At 38.3% G+C, this 18,644-nt stretch overlaps 1 protein-coding gene across 1 annotated transcript in view; it reads right to left on the bottom strand.

Moving 5' to 3' along the window:
• The window catches only part of SLC26A4 (solute carrier family 26 member 4), a 40,453-nt gene extending 22,442 nt beyond the window's left edge, over window positions 1–18,011 (bottom strand). Inside the window, exons 1-7 of the mRNA XM_039849538.1 lie at window positions 17,488–18,011; window positions 15,659–15,798; window positions 9,138–9,248; window positions 7,349–7,533; window positions 6,561–6,725; window positions 2,486–2,638; window positions 2,300–2,382 (exon numbers count right to left, since the gene is read on the bottom strand). Of these exons, the coding sequence (XP_039705472.1) occupies window positions 2,300–2,382; window positions 2,486–2,638; window positions 6,561–6,725; window positions 7,349–7,533; window positions 9,138–9,248; window positions 15,659–15,798; window positions 17,488–17,651 (1,001 nt within the window). The 5' untranslated portion in view covers window positions 17,652–18,011. The remainder of the gene's footprint in view (window positions 1–2,299; window positions 2,383–2,485; window positions 2,639–6,560; window positions 6,726–7,348; window positions 7,534–9,137; window positions 9,249–15,658; window positions 15,799–17,487) is intronic.
• Between the last annotated feature and the right edge of the window lie 633 nt (window positions 18,012–18,644).

Raw genomic sequence — 18,644 nt, 5'->3', positions numbered from 1 at the left:
TGTTTGACAAAACCAGAGCTATTCTACAAACCATATAAAAAAAGTTTATAATCATGTGGTTGTCTCCAAATATGAAAATTTGTAGGATGACTTTCGTGGACCCATATCTTGATGACTATCTATATGGTATAATTCCAGAGGTTCTAGGCGGGGAAAAACATCTCCTCTACCTACCTCACTTATGCCTGAAGTTCTATTAAGAGGAAATTACATTTTTCCCTCCTATAATTATAGGAACGTGGTAAAGTAGAATAATATTTTTATAGAAATGCAGTTATTGGGGCCCAAGCAATCCTAATGTATGATACTGACACTCACCAAGACAGGAGGGAGCTGCCAACAGCAGCCTCGCTTTTACTCTTATTGGAGGCTTGAAGCAGGGATGGATTTAAAAGGTAGGCTAGCACGATCTTTCTTTTTGCTCCTCTTGCTCTAGTACTCACCACTAACACTACTTTCCTTGCTCTTTTCTAATCTCTTCGTGCCACTCTTTCTTTTTCAGGTTTGTGGATGTCTTTAGACTTGTTTATCTGCCACCACATGAGAACAGGCAACAAAGGCCTTTCTTGTGGTTTATTTATAATGGCATAGGCTTGGGTAGTTTATATCTTCAACAAATATTTTCTGAGATCCTGATATGAGATAGGTACTGTGCTAGGAAGCCAGAGCTAAATAAGACAAATGGGCTCACTGCCCTTGTGAAGTTGCTAGAGTCCCTGGGGCCAGCCAGGCAGGTTAGGTTAACCAACCAATCATACCAGGTGGTCTGTCAGAGGATTCAGCTTGACTAAATCCAAAAGCAAGAGGCTAGAGATTCATTTTCTGGAGAAGAGCAGCCAGGAAAGCTCTGGATAGGGCCAGAATGGATAACCAAAGGCTGCAAAAAATGAGTTCCCCATATCAATTAATGGAACATGGACATTTGCTGTGTACCACCTCTAAGTGTTACATCTTAGGAAACCTGACAGAAGGGATCTATAAAATATATTTTTATGTAGTTGTTTATAATTACTCAAATAATCTAATTGTTTGGGTGAAAATGCCATGACTCAAGTAGCCATGCTACATCTTTTATTAAGTTCCTTCCAGTGCTAAGATTCACTATCAAAATGTCCATCCTCTAAGGCAGAGTTTCCAAAATATACCTGATCATAAGAATCACTTGAAGAATCTTCGAAAAATATTCCCATGCCCCTCCTCTGGAAAGCCTGATTTAATAGGTTTGGAGTGAGAACCAGGAATCTGTTAATGAGGGTCTCCTATGATTCTCACAAAAAAAGGTAAGTTTGAGAAATATTAGATAGGATAATATGTAGCCAGTTGTAATTTTTCAAATATTTTTTGAACAGATATGAGAAGAAATCATAAGATTGATCAAATGAAAAGGCAGCAGTTCCCTGTGGAATAAGCTCTGGAACTCAGCTAGCTTGAGGAGTTTCTATTAAGAGCATGGAAAAACAAAGATTGGTACAAGGTCCCTCAGCTAGTATTAAGGGAGAGGAAACTAACATTTATTGGTATTTAACAGCAAAACTAGTCATAAATGCTATGTTAATGTTACAAACCTAATAAACATTTGGGCTTCTTTGTAAATGCCATGTGACAAAATTATAGTGTAGGGCACGTGGCCCCCTCTATGCATTTTATGAACGATCTCATTGGGTTTCACAATCAGCTAAAATTGAGGCTTCAGCATTTGTCATTAACCTTATTTTATAGGAGAAACCCCCGCCCCAGGGCCACAGAACTAGATGGTGACAAAGATGGACAAAGGACTTTACTTCTTTACTTTTCTAATTTACCAAACTACCATACGTGTAGAAAACTTCCTTTGCAGATAATACATTTCGTTAATGGGAACAAATGACATAATTACTACCTAAGATTGATTAAACTAAATTGTGGAGAATTTAGGTTAGACGTCCCTGATTTCTTAAGCAGATTATTCTCAGTGCAAAAAAATGTTACTAACCTTGATTCTATTTATATTCTGATTATACATATGAGTTTAAACCAGGAGTCTGGTAGTAACTAACTGTACATGTCCTGCCACTTTTTAAGAAAATGAAGGATAAAGAGAGAACATATGGGGGATTCTTTTAAACTAATGGTTTGAACTTTATCTACATACATACTATTTATCTGATAGTTTGCACAAAAGGGTACTTCTTTAAGACCATACACAAATAGGACTATTGAATGAGCACCAATGAAATGAAACTTGTAATAAAAGGTTTCATTTAAATAGAAAGTACTGACTTAATATATTAGTATTGCCTAAGAGAAATGCCATACTCACCCCCTTGGGATGGATTTAACAATGCCAGCATTGTAATTTTTTTCCAGGTCGGCTCCATATGAAATGGCAGTAGCAATTATTGTCTGAAATAAAACAATAGAGGTTTAAAAAAATGCATTTGTTCTAACAATTCCTTTCTTGTCAATCTAATTAATGTTTAATTTTCTAATTACATATTCTACTTACCACAATTACTTCTATAGGAATAGGAACTCGGATTTTGTATTTAAATCGATCATTTATTTCTTTAACTGCCATACAGATGATAATGGTGAGTAATCCAGCAATGAAATCAGCGAGATTGGTGTCACCAATATTTTGAAAAATCTCAACTAGAGTCTATAAAAAGAAAATAATTTTACATACTTTCCATATGAAAAAATCATGATACCATCATCAAACAGGACTTAAGAACTTCATATGAAACCATAAAAATGTGTTGACTAATACAGACATCATTAAATACATCCAGTCTTAAATACATACATATATATACCTCAAGTTATTAATGGTGGTTAATTTGGAGTGGTAAAACTATGGATTATTTTGACTCTAATTTTTGCTTATTTGTATTTTTTACAATAAAAATGAAATCTCTTAAAAGAAAAAAATATCATTATTTAGTGTCTTTTACTTGCAGGAAAACTTTAAAATTTTATCTTAATGTAATTTTACAGGTACTATTAAGTGGCCTAATTTTTACCATGTTGATATGATATTGAGATTAAAGGCTGATAAACCAGAAGGTCTCAATTAGCCAAAATTTTAAGTAAAGCTCTTCCCTAAACCTTAATGATACAGGTGATAATAAAAATATCTGAAATACTTCATATATAGATAACATATGGACTGACCTATTCTTTATGGCAAAATAAAATCTTTTGAATTGATATATACGTCAAGTATGAATTTTTGGAAATTAATTTAGTACCGAGTTAAAACTTGAACTAAGATGACTTAAATAAAAGTAACTCTTTTCAAGTGGAGAGACAAGTCAGCTCAAGAAAAACTAGTTGTGTTTTGAAAGTAGGAGGTTTCCGAGATTAGCAAGGGAGAATCCCAGGGAAGAACACTAATATCTTTGTTATAGCAGCAATGTCAGTCTTTAAGAAGCCATGATTTAAGAAGGCATTTATCAATTATTTGAGACAAGTAATATCCCGGTGAAGGTTATTTTTCTTTGAATGAGTCTTTTAATATAAATTTTTATGTGAAGATAAAGGAATGGAGCATCTTACTGTTTATAACGTGTATCTTATTTATATTTATATGGAGTCATAAATAAAAAAATTATATCCGATATTACATACAAGGAAATTTATCAGTTAACTTTTGGAGCCAAATTTATTTACTTCATCTTATCTCTATGAATGTAATTGTCCCTTGCTGTCAGGCATTATCTACAACTAGAACTTTTGTGCATATATATCAACACAAAGTGTTACTTTCTTTATTAAAATGGCTTAAATTTTATCTACGGAAATAGATTCAAAGTAATGAATCTGATCAAACTTAGCGGTGCTTTTTAAAACTCTCATCATCTGTGCAGAACTTTTTAATGTGGTCTTCCTCCTTGTTAGGGAGAGAAATAGGGCAGGTAGCATCAATTTAGTAAGCATGAAGAAAGGCTTCCCTTGTCTATTGAGACAACCCATTCAAAGTGAATGATAGAGAAACATAATCACTCTTAAATAGACTGTAATTGGTCTCATGATGGTATCATGAAGAGTATTACTAATTATGAATTCTACCAACATCCTGTCATTCTCCCTTCTGCATCCTATGCCCAGCATCTCCGGCATTTGTGAATTAATGTTTTTATTTTTCTCTCTTTTCTAATAGTTCATCCTCCATTTTTTTTTTTTTTGGTATTCATTATTTCTTTTGATGGAGGTGGGAGGGGTGTCAAAACAAAGTACAACTTTATAACGAAAGGAATGCTAAGTTAACTACATTCCAGGGAAAGCATCTTACAACAATCTGACAGTCTTTCCTGGAGGAATTCACCACCACTCTGCATTTGTTGAAGGATTCTTTCATGAGTGATTGCAATTGCTAATATCATAAGCAATTCTCTGTTCAGGTATTGAGTGGTTCATTCAACCCTTATACAATCATTTCCAGACCTGCTGATTCTTTCTTCTCAAAAGAGGAAGGTTAAATTTACCATCACACGGATGACTGAAATATCTTCATCCAATTTGGCAGGCCTAGGAGGAATTTCTTGCAAAATTCTATGACATATTGCAACCTGAGACTTCAAGAATAATGTTCAACAGAACATGTCACAGAATGATTGTGTTTGGTTTAGAAACTATTTTTGACCTCATTCGAGTGTTTCATGGCAGCAAGCTTCATCTTAAACATAATCTTAGTAGACCAGAAAAACTGTTTCAGCTCCCATCTACAGAGGTCCAGCAATGGCAAGGGACCCAGATTAACCACTGGCCTGGGCCTCCTCTGATCTGTGTGGATACAGACCTAGCAATGGTCACACAAGGAGATGAGTGCACTTAGTAAGGGGTATCTTGGTGGATTCGGGGATCAGAGGCTTTGTATAAGGAACGAACAGTGCCTGGCATATGGAAGTTAGTCAATAAGTCCTTATTGAATAGATGAATCGAATGAACGACAATGAAGGGGAAAAAATGAAAGAATAGTTGCTGGCGAAGTGTGAAAGCAAGAAAAAGCAAGCTGTGTCAGGGACTGAGAAAGTGAGAGAGCCTGTCAGAAAAAGGCAGTCAGAAGGTTTCCAAGCAAGCCAAGGACTTGGTGGGAAAAAAAAAAAGAAAGAAACAATGACAAAAATAATGCTGAATCAAAAAAAAAAAAACTTGTGCTAATGTCTTCCTATAGGCTGGGCCTGGGAGGTGAATAGTATGCTTGATGAGGTCTACTCATCATGACAATGAAAATAATAACAATATTACTACGAGTCCTTACCATGTGCCAGATATTGTGCTAAGTGCTATACACAAACTCTAAAAGGCAGCTACTCTAATTATCCCCATTTTACAATTGAGGACACTGAGGCTTAGGGGAATATAACATGCCCCAAATCACGTGGATACTAGAGGATGGAACCAAGACTATGATTTAAGTCTACTGAAGTTCAAAGTCCATGATATCAATTACTGTGTTATACTACCTCCTCTACCACTTTTTAGCATACTACCTGGCCTGTAATAGGCACTCGGTAATATTTTTTGAATGGATAGAGTAATATGGGATTGTGAATCTGTTGTGAAATTGAGCAAATTCCTGACCACTTCACTAATGTTTAGATATACATGTATGGCCTTACATTGTTTTAGAAGCTAATACATGGATCATTAAAGGACTTCATTCTTAATGTTGGCACATTATGTTTGCTTAGTATAATTCTCCCCAAAACTAGGATGATATCATGTTACTATTATCACGACTTTTCAAGCATCAATAACATGCCTTATATAGAATATATATTTAGATCTAAGAGCTTTTTAAATCTAATTAGTGTGATATACATCCTTCTTTTGCATCTCTTTTGCATGTTGAATCATCTCTGAATCTAATGTTCCTTTTTATCTATAATTGCTGAGACATTTACATTATATACTTATGGACTCTCAGAGTTATAAAGGGCTTTAGAGATACATGTTCAATTATTTCATTTAATAAATAAAAAAGATGCCTCGAGATGTGAAATAATAGTTTCAAAATAACTACTTTCATTGAGTAGTTGTTCTGCGCCAGCCTCTGGGCCAAAGTGCTTCTCATCTGTCCTTATTTAATAACTTAGTTGGTAGATACTGTTACCAACTCCATTTTGCAGAAAAGGAAACTGAGACATGGTGATTTGCTCACATGACTAGCAAATTGCAGAGTCAGGATTTGAATCCAGGTCATCCATCTCCAAACCTGAGCTCTCAGCCACTATCCTACATTATGTGCAGGAGGCCGCTTAGTTTGTGAGACGCAAAGCTGAGACTGGAACTCAAGTCTGTTGCATCCCATACTGGTCTTAGCTTCACTGTATCACTGAGTTTTCATTAATATTTTTAAGTGCAATGACACTTCTTAAACCATTTTGACCAATTGAGAACAATAATCTGCCTTTTTTGATGTTACTCCCAATTGTATTGCTTCTATCAGAGAAGAATGCTTTCAGTGGCTCCCAAAGTATGGCACAGAGGAAGGCAGGCTCTCCAGACTCAAGTTAAAGAGGAAAATAACACGTTGTTCTTAGTGAGTCATCCCTAGAGTAAGAAGCAACACTTACATAGATAATGGAGAGAACTCCATTATAGTTTTTGGTTGAAACGTTGAGGATGATCTTCAGCTGTGAGACGAACACTTGGAAGGCTGCAGCTGTTGTGAATCCTCCAATCAAAGGGTCTGCCAAGTACCTCACTATGAATCCAATCTGCAAAACTCCAAATACCAACTAGGATAGGAAGAAGGAAGGAAAAATTAAATGTTTGCCTGAGAGAAGAACCTACTCTCTTGAAGCATTAACAAATTAAACCTAACACCAATTTAAACTCTGGTAGCCTGTCTATAATACAAAAATACTTGTGGGAAACAAATCTGAATTTCTTAATGTCCTGTTTCCTCTCTCCTCCATCACTCTAAATTTGAAAACCATGTGTAATGTAAACCTTAAAGTATTTCTAGATATGTAATAAGAAAAGCAAAAAATCATGTAGCTTATTCTGTGAACTTTATTGTAAAGATAACAAGAAAGCAAGTATTATGACTACTGTACTGAAAATTAAAAGCATTGTTTAGGATTAACATCACTATATTATCTGTACCAATAGAAATGCCTTCCTTCTATTGATGTAATTGTTTCCTTTCCCTTTCTCATAAATACCCACTGCCCTTGTCTCCAAATTGGAACATTATCTGGGCTTCTGCTTGAATCAATGCTTTCTCAATAGCTATTCTTATTGATCTCAATAAATGCCGTTGCCCCTCACTTTGAAAAGTCTTTTATTTTTAGGTTAACAACAGCTAGTTATTTCAAATAAAAATCATCCCAGTCTATATCTTACTTGTAACGCTTACCTGTATGATTCCAACCAAAAGGGTAAGAGTACTCGCAATCAGTACTCTTGCTGCATCTCTAGTTGCATCATCTATCATGGTAGCATTTGATGCAGTTCCATTACTGCTGGGTATGAGAAAGTTTTCATCGGGGGCCAGGCTCAGGACAACAGATCCCACCATTAAACTGACCACTGGGAAAGGTCCTGGAGAAAAAGTCTCTATCAATTAATAATTATTAATTGCAAGTGTTTAGGCTCAACATGTCATGTCTACATAGGATTAGAAAGATGTATGAGATAATTAGCTGTGATTGGGAAAATGTTGTTTGTTCACAAAAGAAGCTGAAAAGCAAGTGCTTCAAGGCATTTAAAACCCAGAAATGAGCAAGAGAGACATGTAGGTAGGTAATTATAATGCAGCATTCAGGATGCTTTATAAGTACACATAAAGGGTTTCTAACCTATCTTTGTCTGATCTTCGTATGTGGGAGGAGAGAGTTGTCAGGAAAGGTTTCCTGGAAGAGGCGGAATATAAACTGAGTCCTTACTTGTTCCATCTTATTTTTATCCCATAGAAGCTCATTTCCTAGAGCATCCATTGTCTTAATCTCTGTGGAGCTGAGTACCTCAATCAATATCACAGGGTTCAAATTAAGATAAAGAAAGCAAAGAGAGTGTATAGTTTCTCTTTCTCCTTCCAAGACAAATTATTTTTTCGTATCAAATGCCAATTCTATGTTTAGAAAGTACTCCTTTTCTTCCAACAACTGCTCCATTCACTACTGATATGTTTATCCATGATGATGATGGTCCTGTCCTTTTATCATGAAAGGCTTTAACAATCGGGAGGGCTCAATACCAAAATCCAGTAACCTGGAATGTCTAAATGTATAGAATACCAAAGAGAAAAATATCAGCTTCTATATTCCTTGCCTCGTCAATTATTTGATGCTGATCAATTCTCCCAGGTGAGGAAGTTCTTTCAGTCAATGAAACCTCTTCCTGACCTTTCACAGACAAGACAACATGCCAGATACTGGGGAAAATACAACTAAGGTCAGGATATGGGTTGGGAATATGGGGACAGTTGTATTTGTTTCAAGAGAATTTTCTAGGCAGACATGTCTAGTCAGCAGATGGATGTAGGCGCAAAATTATCTCAAGTATAAATGTCAAAGTAGCAATATATCATTAAAATCTGTATTTACTAGAACATTCTAGCAAAAGAGAATTTAAATTTTAGGAATAGCAGGAAATAAACCTATTTTGAGTCATACCAAGAAGAAAAGCCAATTTAGTTTCTAAATTGTTTTGGCATGATTTTGCCAGTCTTTCAATCTTAGTGACTTAAAATAAATATGCTCTTTAATGAAATAATGAATATGTATTTGATGAACAAAATTTAGTAAATTCTATGTTAATCTGATAAAACAGTAGTTTCAAAGGCCTCTTGGAGATTTTTTTCTTTGTCTTGTTTTGTTTCAGAAGAGAATACTTTCTAAATATGAAGTCAAATCTATTACATTTAAAAAAATAAAACCACGCTAAAATTTGAAGGTAGGCTATAAATGTAACAATTTTTCAATTTCTCTTCATGAAAAAAAAGAGTTAAGTATAAAGCTAAGTAAAGGCATAGTATTTTGAAAGCTAAGAAAACCATTTGCATCACTGAATAGAAAAAGCGGGCAAAGCACTGAATCCCTATTTCCCTGGAAAACATTAACAAAGATATGGAAGCAAACTATGCATAATATGGCCAAAACACATTAAACACGATTAATACAATTGTAGCAAATGCTTATAATTACCAACTGAGATGTGTCTTGATGTTCCAAAAATAAAGTATGTCAGGATAGGAAAAAAAGCAGAGTAGAGACCATATCCAACTGGAACTGCAGCTAATAGAGCATACGCCATACCTATAAGTACAACCAAAATGATTGAATTTGCAAACAAAAGTTATAGTTTGTTTATACTGTAAAAAAAAAAAAAAAAGGCCTTTTCATAGATATCCTCAATTTGCAGCTTGTCCTGACTGGTTTCCTTATTTTGCATACAATCTGTGGCTATACTAGGATGGAGAACATGATTCAAATATGCTAGGATAATGATTGCATCTACAGGCATCACGTGCTGTAGTAAATTGACTCAGCTTATCAGTAATTCAATTATTCACTAATCACCTGAGTAGAAAAAAGAAATCAAGTCAGTTGTTGATTTAAAATGTCATTAATTCAGTCCAAAGGCTTATATCAGTTTTGCATATAGGTGGTTTTATCTGAATTCAGTGTTTCTCTGTGTTCTAAGGGACATATTGTTGCACTGCTCTTTCTCCTTTCTTGTTGGAAAACAGAAATTAGATCCAAACAAAGAAAAAATATGACAATTGTACATAGTGGCAGGCAAGACAACTCTACTGGGCTCTCCCCCTAGGAGATCAACTCCTCCACTAAGCTAACCCAAGCATCTCTGGGTACATGAATGTCATGTGGTACAGAGAAATCTAAACCTTTCCACACACAGGAAGGTTGGAATATGATAACAGCTCATTCTTTTCCTTGGTTAAATACTTCTTATATAGTCAGCACATCTTAGGCTGTATTACCTTCCCGTAATTCACTCACTTACAGTGAGAAAAAAAAACAAGCCCTTTGGCCTTTGGGTCATGAATAAACACTTACAGTTATAATAGTAAAAAAAAAAAAAAGTGTGGCGACAACCTAAATATCCTGGCTCACAGGTGCCCCAAATTATTTTCTGAATGAATGTCTCAAAATAAGGAAGTGGTTAACTAAATTATACTTTATACACTGTAATTCTATGAAATGAAATTGATGTGATGTATAGAAATACACTTACTAACATAGAGATATGTAAAATACAAAGAAAAAATTGAGAAAAATAGTAAGTTTGCATGCTCCTACTTTTATAAAAGTACACATGTATGTTGTATGCATAAAAAATCTGGAAAGATTTTTAGTATATACAAAATTCAGATATACAAAAAGACTATAATAAACACCCATGTATCCACCATGCAGCTTAAGAAATAAGTGATTGCCAGTCCACTTGAAGCTCTCTGTATTCTCTTCCTCAACCACATCCTCTTCCCTCTCTCTATCCTCAGAAGACAACCATGATCCTGAATTTAGTGGTTATAATTCTCGGACATTTTTTTATACTTTTAAATAGTTATGCATTTATGTGTCTAATAAGATATTTACTAATATGTTAATGGGTTATCTATATGGTAGGATCAAAGGAGACTTCAAGTTCATTGAGGAGGTATTTTTAAATATATTTTCCAGTTTCCTAGAATGAGCATTCATTCACTCATTCATTCAACAACTATTGATTATGTACTAACATCCCAGGCACTATTCTAGATTTGAGGGAATATGAGAGTGGACCAAAGAAAGTGCCCTTACAGAGTTTGCAATCTAGAAAAATCTGTATTACTGATGCAATTGTTTTAATATATAAAATTACAACAAGGAATTGCAATAATTAACTGTCTCAAGAACACGGACTAGAAAGGTGACTCCACAAAGGGAAGATAAAAAAAGAAGCAGCAGGAAATGAAAACAACCTATTTTCTATGTACTTTTTCAAATCCTTCTTAAACTTCCACTTCCCTAAACTGGGCTCTGCAGTTCTTACAGGCCTGGAAAATGGGAACTTTTTCCGTTTTCATGTAGTAGCCTACATTTGCTACTTAAATATAATCATCTTTATTATAAAGGAATTCGTTACAACAATTTTGAAATTATACAATTTGTAAAGAAATCTAAGCCATTGATTTAAACTGTGGCCTCTCTGTTATTGATACCCTTTGTGTGTAGGATGGTGGTATTTACTGATAAAGGGGGTGCTAACAAACATTTGGAAGCACCTAGAAAGCAAAGGTAGAAAGGGAAGCACAGGCTCCCCAAAGCCATGAATAAAAGAAGCACTAAAGGGGCTGCACTGATCTTTTGCTGCTTGGAGAGAATTTTTTTTTTTTTTCTAATAACAAGAGTCAAAAAGATCCCATTTTCCTTAGCAACAACTGGTTTCTCAGTAACCGGAGCCTGACCTCTCTGATGAGTATTTCCCAACTCCTCCGCTGCCCAGACAGTGGTTATGCCATAGGCCTGTCATCACTAGAAACTGCAGCACCACCTCTGAAATCTCAACTTTGAGCCTTCTTTTTATTTATTTTTTATTTATTTATTTTTAAATTTATTTATTTATTCTTTATGGTGACATTGGTTAACGAAATCCGATAAGTTTCAGCTGTACATTTTAATAGGTGTATATATATATGTATATATATATATTTACATTGTGTGTTCACCTCTCATAGTTAGATTTCTTTCTGTCACCACATATTTGACCCCCTTTACCCCATCTAACTCCTCCTTCCCCCCTCCCCACTGAGCCTCCTTTTTAGCCACAGCCTCCTGGCCTTTCTCTTCCCCTACTCCAGAATCCTTATTGCAACATTTCTTTGTCCTCATGAGGCCTCTAATCCGTTAACTGATCCCCTTCCCCCCATCCTTGCTGTCCTCCTGTCCTCCACTGCCGCCTTGTCCCTGGAATTTCGCAAATATTGTTTCCCGCTCTCTCCCTCCTCTTTTCCTGTCTGGCAAAACCCCAATCTGGCTGAACCTAGAAGTCCACCTTTTCGAAGACAGCTAGATAAACTGGACTAGACACTCCTACATTTGGGCCAACCAGTTTCATGTTGGCATTCAATACTGCCTGGCAATCCAATTTCATTTCTTCCGAAAGTGTGTTTTTCTGCTCTCTAAGACAACTACTCAAACCTCCCTACTTTTCTCAAACTTCCCATCCCCCTTCTACACACAGATGCAGTTCAGAGATAAATCTTCGACTTCATCCAAAACACGGAATCCATGAGATGCCCCTAATTTGCTCTTTACCAAAATTTCAAACCTCTCTGCATCTGCACCATGGTGTATCTTTTTTCCTTTGAAAATGGAGGCGCTATCCTTCTTGTCTTTAAGGAGCAACCATTAAGGAGTAACCACTGTGTTCTTGAAACCATCCATGTTTGCCCCTTCTCAACTCTTAGTCATTTCTCCTCTACCTATCGGACCACAGGTCTCTTTCTTTCTACTAGGTCATTCTCACTAAGTCACAAATATGTTCTAGTATCTCCGATACTGAAAGAAAAATAAATCTTCCCTTCACTCTACCTTCATCCCTTATCTCCTTCCAGTTACTGCCATTTCTCTGCTCTGCTTCACAACAAACTTTAAAAGCATTGCCTATGTTCCACCATTGTACTCTCCCCTCGAGTATATGACACTATCTACCCTTTAAAAAAAGAAAAAAAAAGTCCTCTCTTGGCTTCTGATCCCACATTTCTCCAATTGTTCTTTTTCTCTGACTTTCTGAGCCAAATCTACTCACATTTCTTTGTGGCCCCTCCCTCATCTTCCTGACCTCTAAATACTCCAGCCATCTTCTCCCATCTGCCTTCTCTTCCCAGATACTCTCAGGCGTTCCCACTCTTTTAAACATGACCTCTAGAGTGATACTTTTGTGGGTTTTATGTCTAGCCCAGCCCTCTCCTCTACCCTGCTCACGTGTAGTAGTTCCAACTCTATATTTGGCATCTCCACTTAAGTTGTCTGACATGCATTTCAAAGTTAGCCTGTCCAAAAGGAAATTCTTGGTTTTCCATCCCAAACCTGCTCTTCGGCCAGCCTTTTCCATTTTAATAAATGACACAACCATCTACTCAGTTGCTCAAGCCAACAACCTTTCATCTATACATAATCCATTAGTATATCCCAGTGAGTCTTTTCCCAAAATATATTTCAGATCTGTGCAGTTTTCTCCATCTCCTGCTTGATCTGGTTTAAGCTGACACACCTATCTTCAGGGCCGAGACGAGGGTGAGGCAAGTGAGGTGCCCAGAGAACGAGTGCCTCACTTGCCTCATCCTAATCCCGGTTCTGCCTAACCTTATCTCATTCTGTTCACCTATCCTCCCCTCACTGGACTCTACTTGCACCAGAATTCTTTCTGTTCCTCCTTTGAAAATACTAAACTCCTTTGGTCTCAGGGCATGTACACCTCTGCCTGATATACTCTTTTCTGCTCAATACATGGTGCTCCTTCTTATCCTCCAGTCTCTGATCAAATTTCACCCCCTAGTAACGCCTTCTTTGACCATTCTATCTAAAATGCACTTCTCAAATTAATCTCTGTTACAGCATATTTAATCCACCACAATGGATATCACAATCTATAATTATTTTTCTATTTCTCTACTTATTTATTTAATTCCCCTGTCTACCACTGGAAATGAGCTCCATGTGCCTGTCAATAAACTACTTAATCCCCATGGCTGAATACCTGGCACACAGAATTGGTCTATAAATATTATTAAGTGAATGGATGATGATATATGATTAATAAATGTATAAATTAATTAGGTTTACCTCCCAGAAATTCACTTTACAAAGATAAGCTTATAAAGATAATGTTTCTGGAAAACAAATTATCATAAAGTAAGGAACAGTGCAGTATATAAATTAAGATCCTAGGAATTAGACCCTGTGTTCAAATCTCAGCTCTACTACCTACAAGCTCCATGACCTTGGGCAAGACTTAATATATTTCACATCTATTGAAAGGAGTTAAAAATAGTTGTTGTGAGGATTAAATGAGATAACTGGCCAAAGTCCTCGGCATAATATCTGATACTTAATAAACAAAACTAAATTAAAATGAATTCTTATAAGATACTTATCAATGAAAACGGGAGAAACCAAGCTTGAGATACAGAAAGATGATTCATTATCAAGAATGCAATTCAGTCCTCTTCACCAAATGTGTTCAGGGCCAACTATTTTGTGGCAGTTGCTGAGCTAGGCATTAACTAGACAAACATGAATGAGATGCTTCCTGTCCCTTCCTGTCCCTCAGCAGTCAAAGGGTATTGCCATGTCACAGCTATGAGAGTCTACTGTGCACACAGGTACTTGGTTTCATTTAATTTAGGAACTGCACAGCCCCACCCAAGGCTTCTATCTACCTCTGTGATTGGAAACATGGGTGACCAGGCTGAGACTCCACACTGGGGCCACAGAACATCCTCCTTCTCTGTGGGAATTTACCTAGCCTGCTCTGAGTAATCTTGAGAGCTCCATGAGGCAAATTTCGGCTAATGCTATTGCTCAACAATTATTATTAACTTCTGAAATAGTCTGTTATCAAGCCATCTTTGTACACACATCCCTGCCCCACCCTACTTCCCAACACTTGGCAAACTCATACTTAACCTTTAGGGAAACTCAGCTTTGACAACTAAGCATCCAGGAAGCCACTCGTAATCCCCTAAGGCTGGATTGAATGACCCTCTTGCACTCCTGGATGAAGCAAAGTTACCCCTGCCACAGCCCTTACATACAATTGTTATCTATTTCCCCACTGGACTATGAACTCCTTGAAAGCAGGTGGTGTATCTTATTCATGTGGCAGGGTATCTTATACCTAGTGTCTGGCACATAATAAGTGCTCCATTAAATTATAATGAATAAGTGAGATTTCTGCTTTCATGATCCATGGGGCTTTATAGAGTTGGGAGGAGGGTGGAAGCAAGATGATGGGGATATGGGACAGAGGATAATGTCCATACTATTATTCCCCAGCTAGGCAATGGATTTCCAAGATGCTCGTGGAAATGTGGTATAAAGCCATTATAAAGTAGCAATAACCACCTATGTTGAGACATTTTGCCAGTAAAATAAGGGGATGAATTAATAAGGCGGGGGGAGCGGAATGGAAAAAATACCTACGGGTAGTCCAGACTAAAATACTTTCTGCTTTTCCCTTAAGCCAGTTTCAAACTGCAGGTCAAGACCATGTGTGGACGTAAAGTAATTTAATGGGCTGCAGTTATAATTTAAAAATTTATAAGCAGAATAGAATAGGATAGAATAGAAAATATCAGAGTATATCACTTATAGTGAAGGTAAGTATTATTTCACAAAACTTGAGATATGTGTATACAGTATGTAATGTAATACATATTTCTTACTGTGAGTTGCAGTTAATAAAAAGTTAGGAAGCCACTGCTTAGATAATAGGGCTCTAGTTGGAGCCATGCAGCTAGAAAAGCAGCATGGTTTCCTAGGAAGAGAACTCTAAGAAAGAAGAGGAGGAAAGAGGCAACTTTTCTCCACTAAGGGACTCTAGAAGCAGAAGGGTAAGCAAGCATTTGGAGCAGACTCATGGAAGCCTGGAGAGTTATGAATTGCTGCTGGAGACTGTGGTTCTCAAACACTTGGGAGCCAGTTCACCAACACCTTACCTTGCAGCGTACCCACTAGCCCAGTGCTAATTCCAGAAATGATGTCACTAAGCAGCCATTCCTTGATTCGGTATTTAGGAAGCCAGTCCAGGATGGGCAGGAGAATCCTCAGCACACCAAGGGCTCTCTTTCTTGAACAACTGTCAAACACAAGTGATCACAAAGTTTTGAACTGAACTATGCTGTTTATAACTATTTAGAAAAAGAATGAGAATTACATGGACAATATTAACTCTGAAGTGCTTACCATGCTTTTGCCAAGAACTCTATCTACCGTTTTAAATGCACTGTGCTAGAAAACACAGGATTAAGTGCCCCACCCCCCACCCCACCAGCTTAATCCTCTGAGAAAATATCTCTACACAAGAACCCATTTTCTGGTCCAGCCACAGATTGATCATTGTGGAGTCTCTAAATGGAGATTAATTTTCAGACTTCTACTTTCAGACGCCTTCTTTTACTTCTTCTCTTTTTCTTTTAAGAAAAATAAACATGCTCTGTATATTTTGGCAATCCAAGTGTGAGCCAGTTTTTACAAAACTCTTAATATGATGAAAGTACATCTTGCTGTACCTTGTTACTTATTATTTTTTAAATTCCATAATCAACAGGTAAAAGAAAAAATATTAACAATGGGTGAACATTCATTCTTTGACTCCTCGTTCAAATAAATTATTTTTTTAAATTACATTTATGAGACGATTGGAAATTTTAACATTGAATCAATGTTTGATATTGAGGAATTATTTTATTTTTCAGTGTGATTATGGAATTGTGGTTATATTTTTAAAAATAGTCCCTAGAGATATATGCTGAAATATATAGTTTTATATATATATATATATACACACATATATATATACACATACATATACATATATATATATATATATATACATACATACAGACGAAATGTGTATATATATATACACATACATATATATATGTATGTGTATATATATGTGTATATATATATATACATACATACAGACGAAAAGATATGTATATGTATGTATATATATATATGTGTATATATATATATATATACATATATATATATGCATACAGACGAAAAGATACACTAGATAGGATTTGCTTCAAAAAAAATAGTGGGAGTGTGGTAAATAGGTGGGAATAGAAGAAACAAGATTAACTTTGAGTAGATCACTATTGAAGCTGGATGAAGGGCAAATACATGGAAAGGAGGTTCATTATACTACTGTGTCTGCTTTTGTATGTATTGGAAATGTTCTACAATAAAAAGCTTTTAAAATGAAAGAAAATCTGGCAACAGTTGCCAGTTCTCTAGTTCTTTTTGTTTGAGATATCTAATTACAGGTGGCCCATTTGAGTTTAGAGACTGATGGAAGTTCTCCTGGGGGTCCCGCTGCCTAATGTGAAGGACTTGGAGCACACCACGCTCTCCTGTGTTCTGGCTGTCATTCCCGGCTCTCTGCGTGGCATCCTGCCTAGACGAGCTTGGGGCTTTCAAGAAATCCTCATCAGATGATAGGTTTATCCATCATCTCTTTTTAATCAAGCCCCTTTCTCGGGACCTTTTAGCCCCTTTCTCCGGACCCTCTGGACCCTCAAGACCTTCTGGACCGGAAGGCGCACTCCAGGTGTCTCCAAGAGAAAAGAGAGACGGGGCTTCCGGAACACACTCTTCCCAAAGATAAATTCCTGAGACTAGAGTTAACTTCGGGCAGAGAATGATGGAGCCACCCTCCCACCAGGAAGGACGCGTCGCAGACGCAGGAGCCCAAGTTGGGCCTCTGGAGGTAGAAGCCCGGGTGTCCCCCGCCTTGCGGACTGACGCTGGCCGCTACCTGCAGCTCTTGGCCAGTCGCTCCCGCAGCGTCCTGCGCTCTTGCAGACGCCGCTCGTACTGCTGTTGGAAGGCGAGCTCACTGTAGACCCGCCGCGACACCACGTAGCTGCCACTATACTCGGGGAGCGGCTGCAGCTCCGACCTGCGACCTGGCGCTTCCATGCCCTTCAAGGAGGACGACAAGGAGGGAGACGATGGAGAGGGGAAGGAGAAGAGACGGTGACGAGGAAGCGACAGGGAGAGGCAACTGCCCTTTAGCCGCCTCTGGGCCCCACCTGTTGCAGCAGATCCCGGAGAGCCTGGTCCCCGCGCGGCGGGCCTGGGCCCTCTGGGCCCGCCGCCCCCGGCGAGCACTGCCACCTGCAGGGGGGCACCTGAGGACCTCTGGGTCGCGTAGCCTGCACCTGCTTCCTGGGACTCCCGGACTCTGAAGGGAGTGAGCCCCGCGTAGGGGGTTTCGAGAGCTCGACCCAGTCGCCTCCGGGGGGCAGTCAGGGCGCTGTCCGCGTTCTGAAATCTCCCCAAACCGAGGCTGGGACCAGAAGCTCTGGCGGTACTGGAGGGGACCTCGTGAGCGTCCCTCTCCCCTTGCACCCGACTTAGGGCGCAGCCCCAGGCGAGCACTGGGGAGAAGCACAGGCCGCGGGCCAGTTGTGGGACCCTCAGGACGCTTTCCCGGCCCGAGGCTGCGTACACTGCTGGAGGGTCGCGCTCCCCTGGGGGCAGAACTTTGGGTGGGTGAGATCTGTTTTCCTAGCTTCCTTCTCACTTTCACCTTCTCAGAAAGGCTATCCTGCCCCCTGCCCACCCGCTCCAGGCCCCCACTCTAGTCCTATCTCCAACCAGCGACGTCTGCCTAGAAGTCAAGCCAGGGCAAGGTAGCGTGGGCTGCACCTTCAGCGGCGATCTCACCTGCTGCAGCTCGGTTCGTGCCCCGCCCGGAATGCCCCCGGGACTGCAGTTCCGCTGCCTTTATAGCGCTCGCAGAAGGCTGGAACACGTTTTATTTATGGATCAACAGAGACACCTAAGTTGAAGAGAGGAACACACAGGTAGAAATCTTTCCCCATCTCTCCTACCGAGAAAGAAATCCTATCCTTCCCACATTCTTCCCCTTTGCCAAACAGGGAAGGATGAGAATCTTACCGGCTGTCA

This window comes from Pteropus medius, unplaced genomic scaffold, assembly GCF_902729225.1.
Source record: "Pteropus medius unplaced genomic scaffold, Ma_sr-lr_union100, whole genome shotgun sequence".
Classification (NCBI taxonomy): Eukaryota; Metazoa; Chordata; class Mammalia; order Chiroptera; family Pteropodidae; genus Pteropus; species Pteropus medius.
Note: the sequence above shows the minus strand (reverse complement) of the source record. Positions and strands in the feature narration are given on the sequence as shown.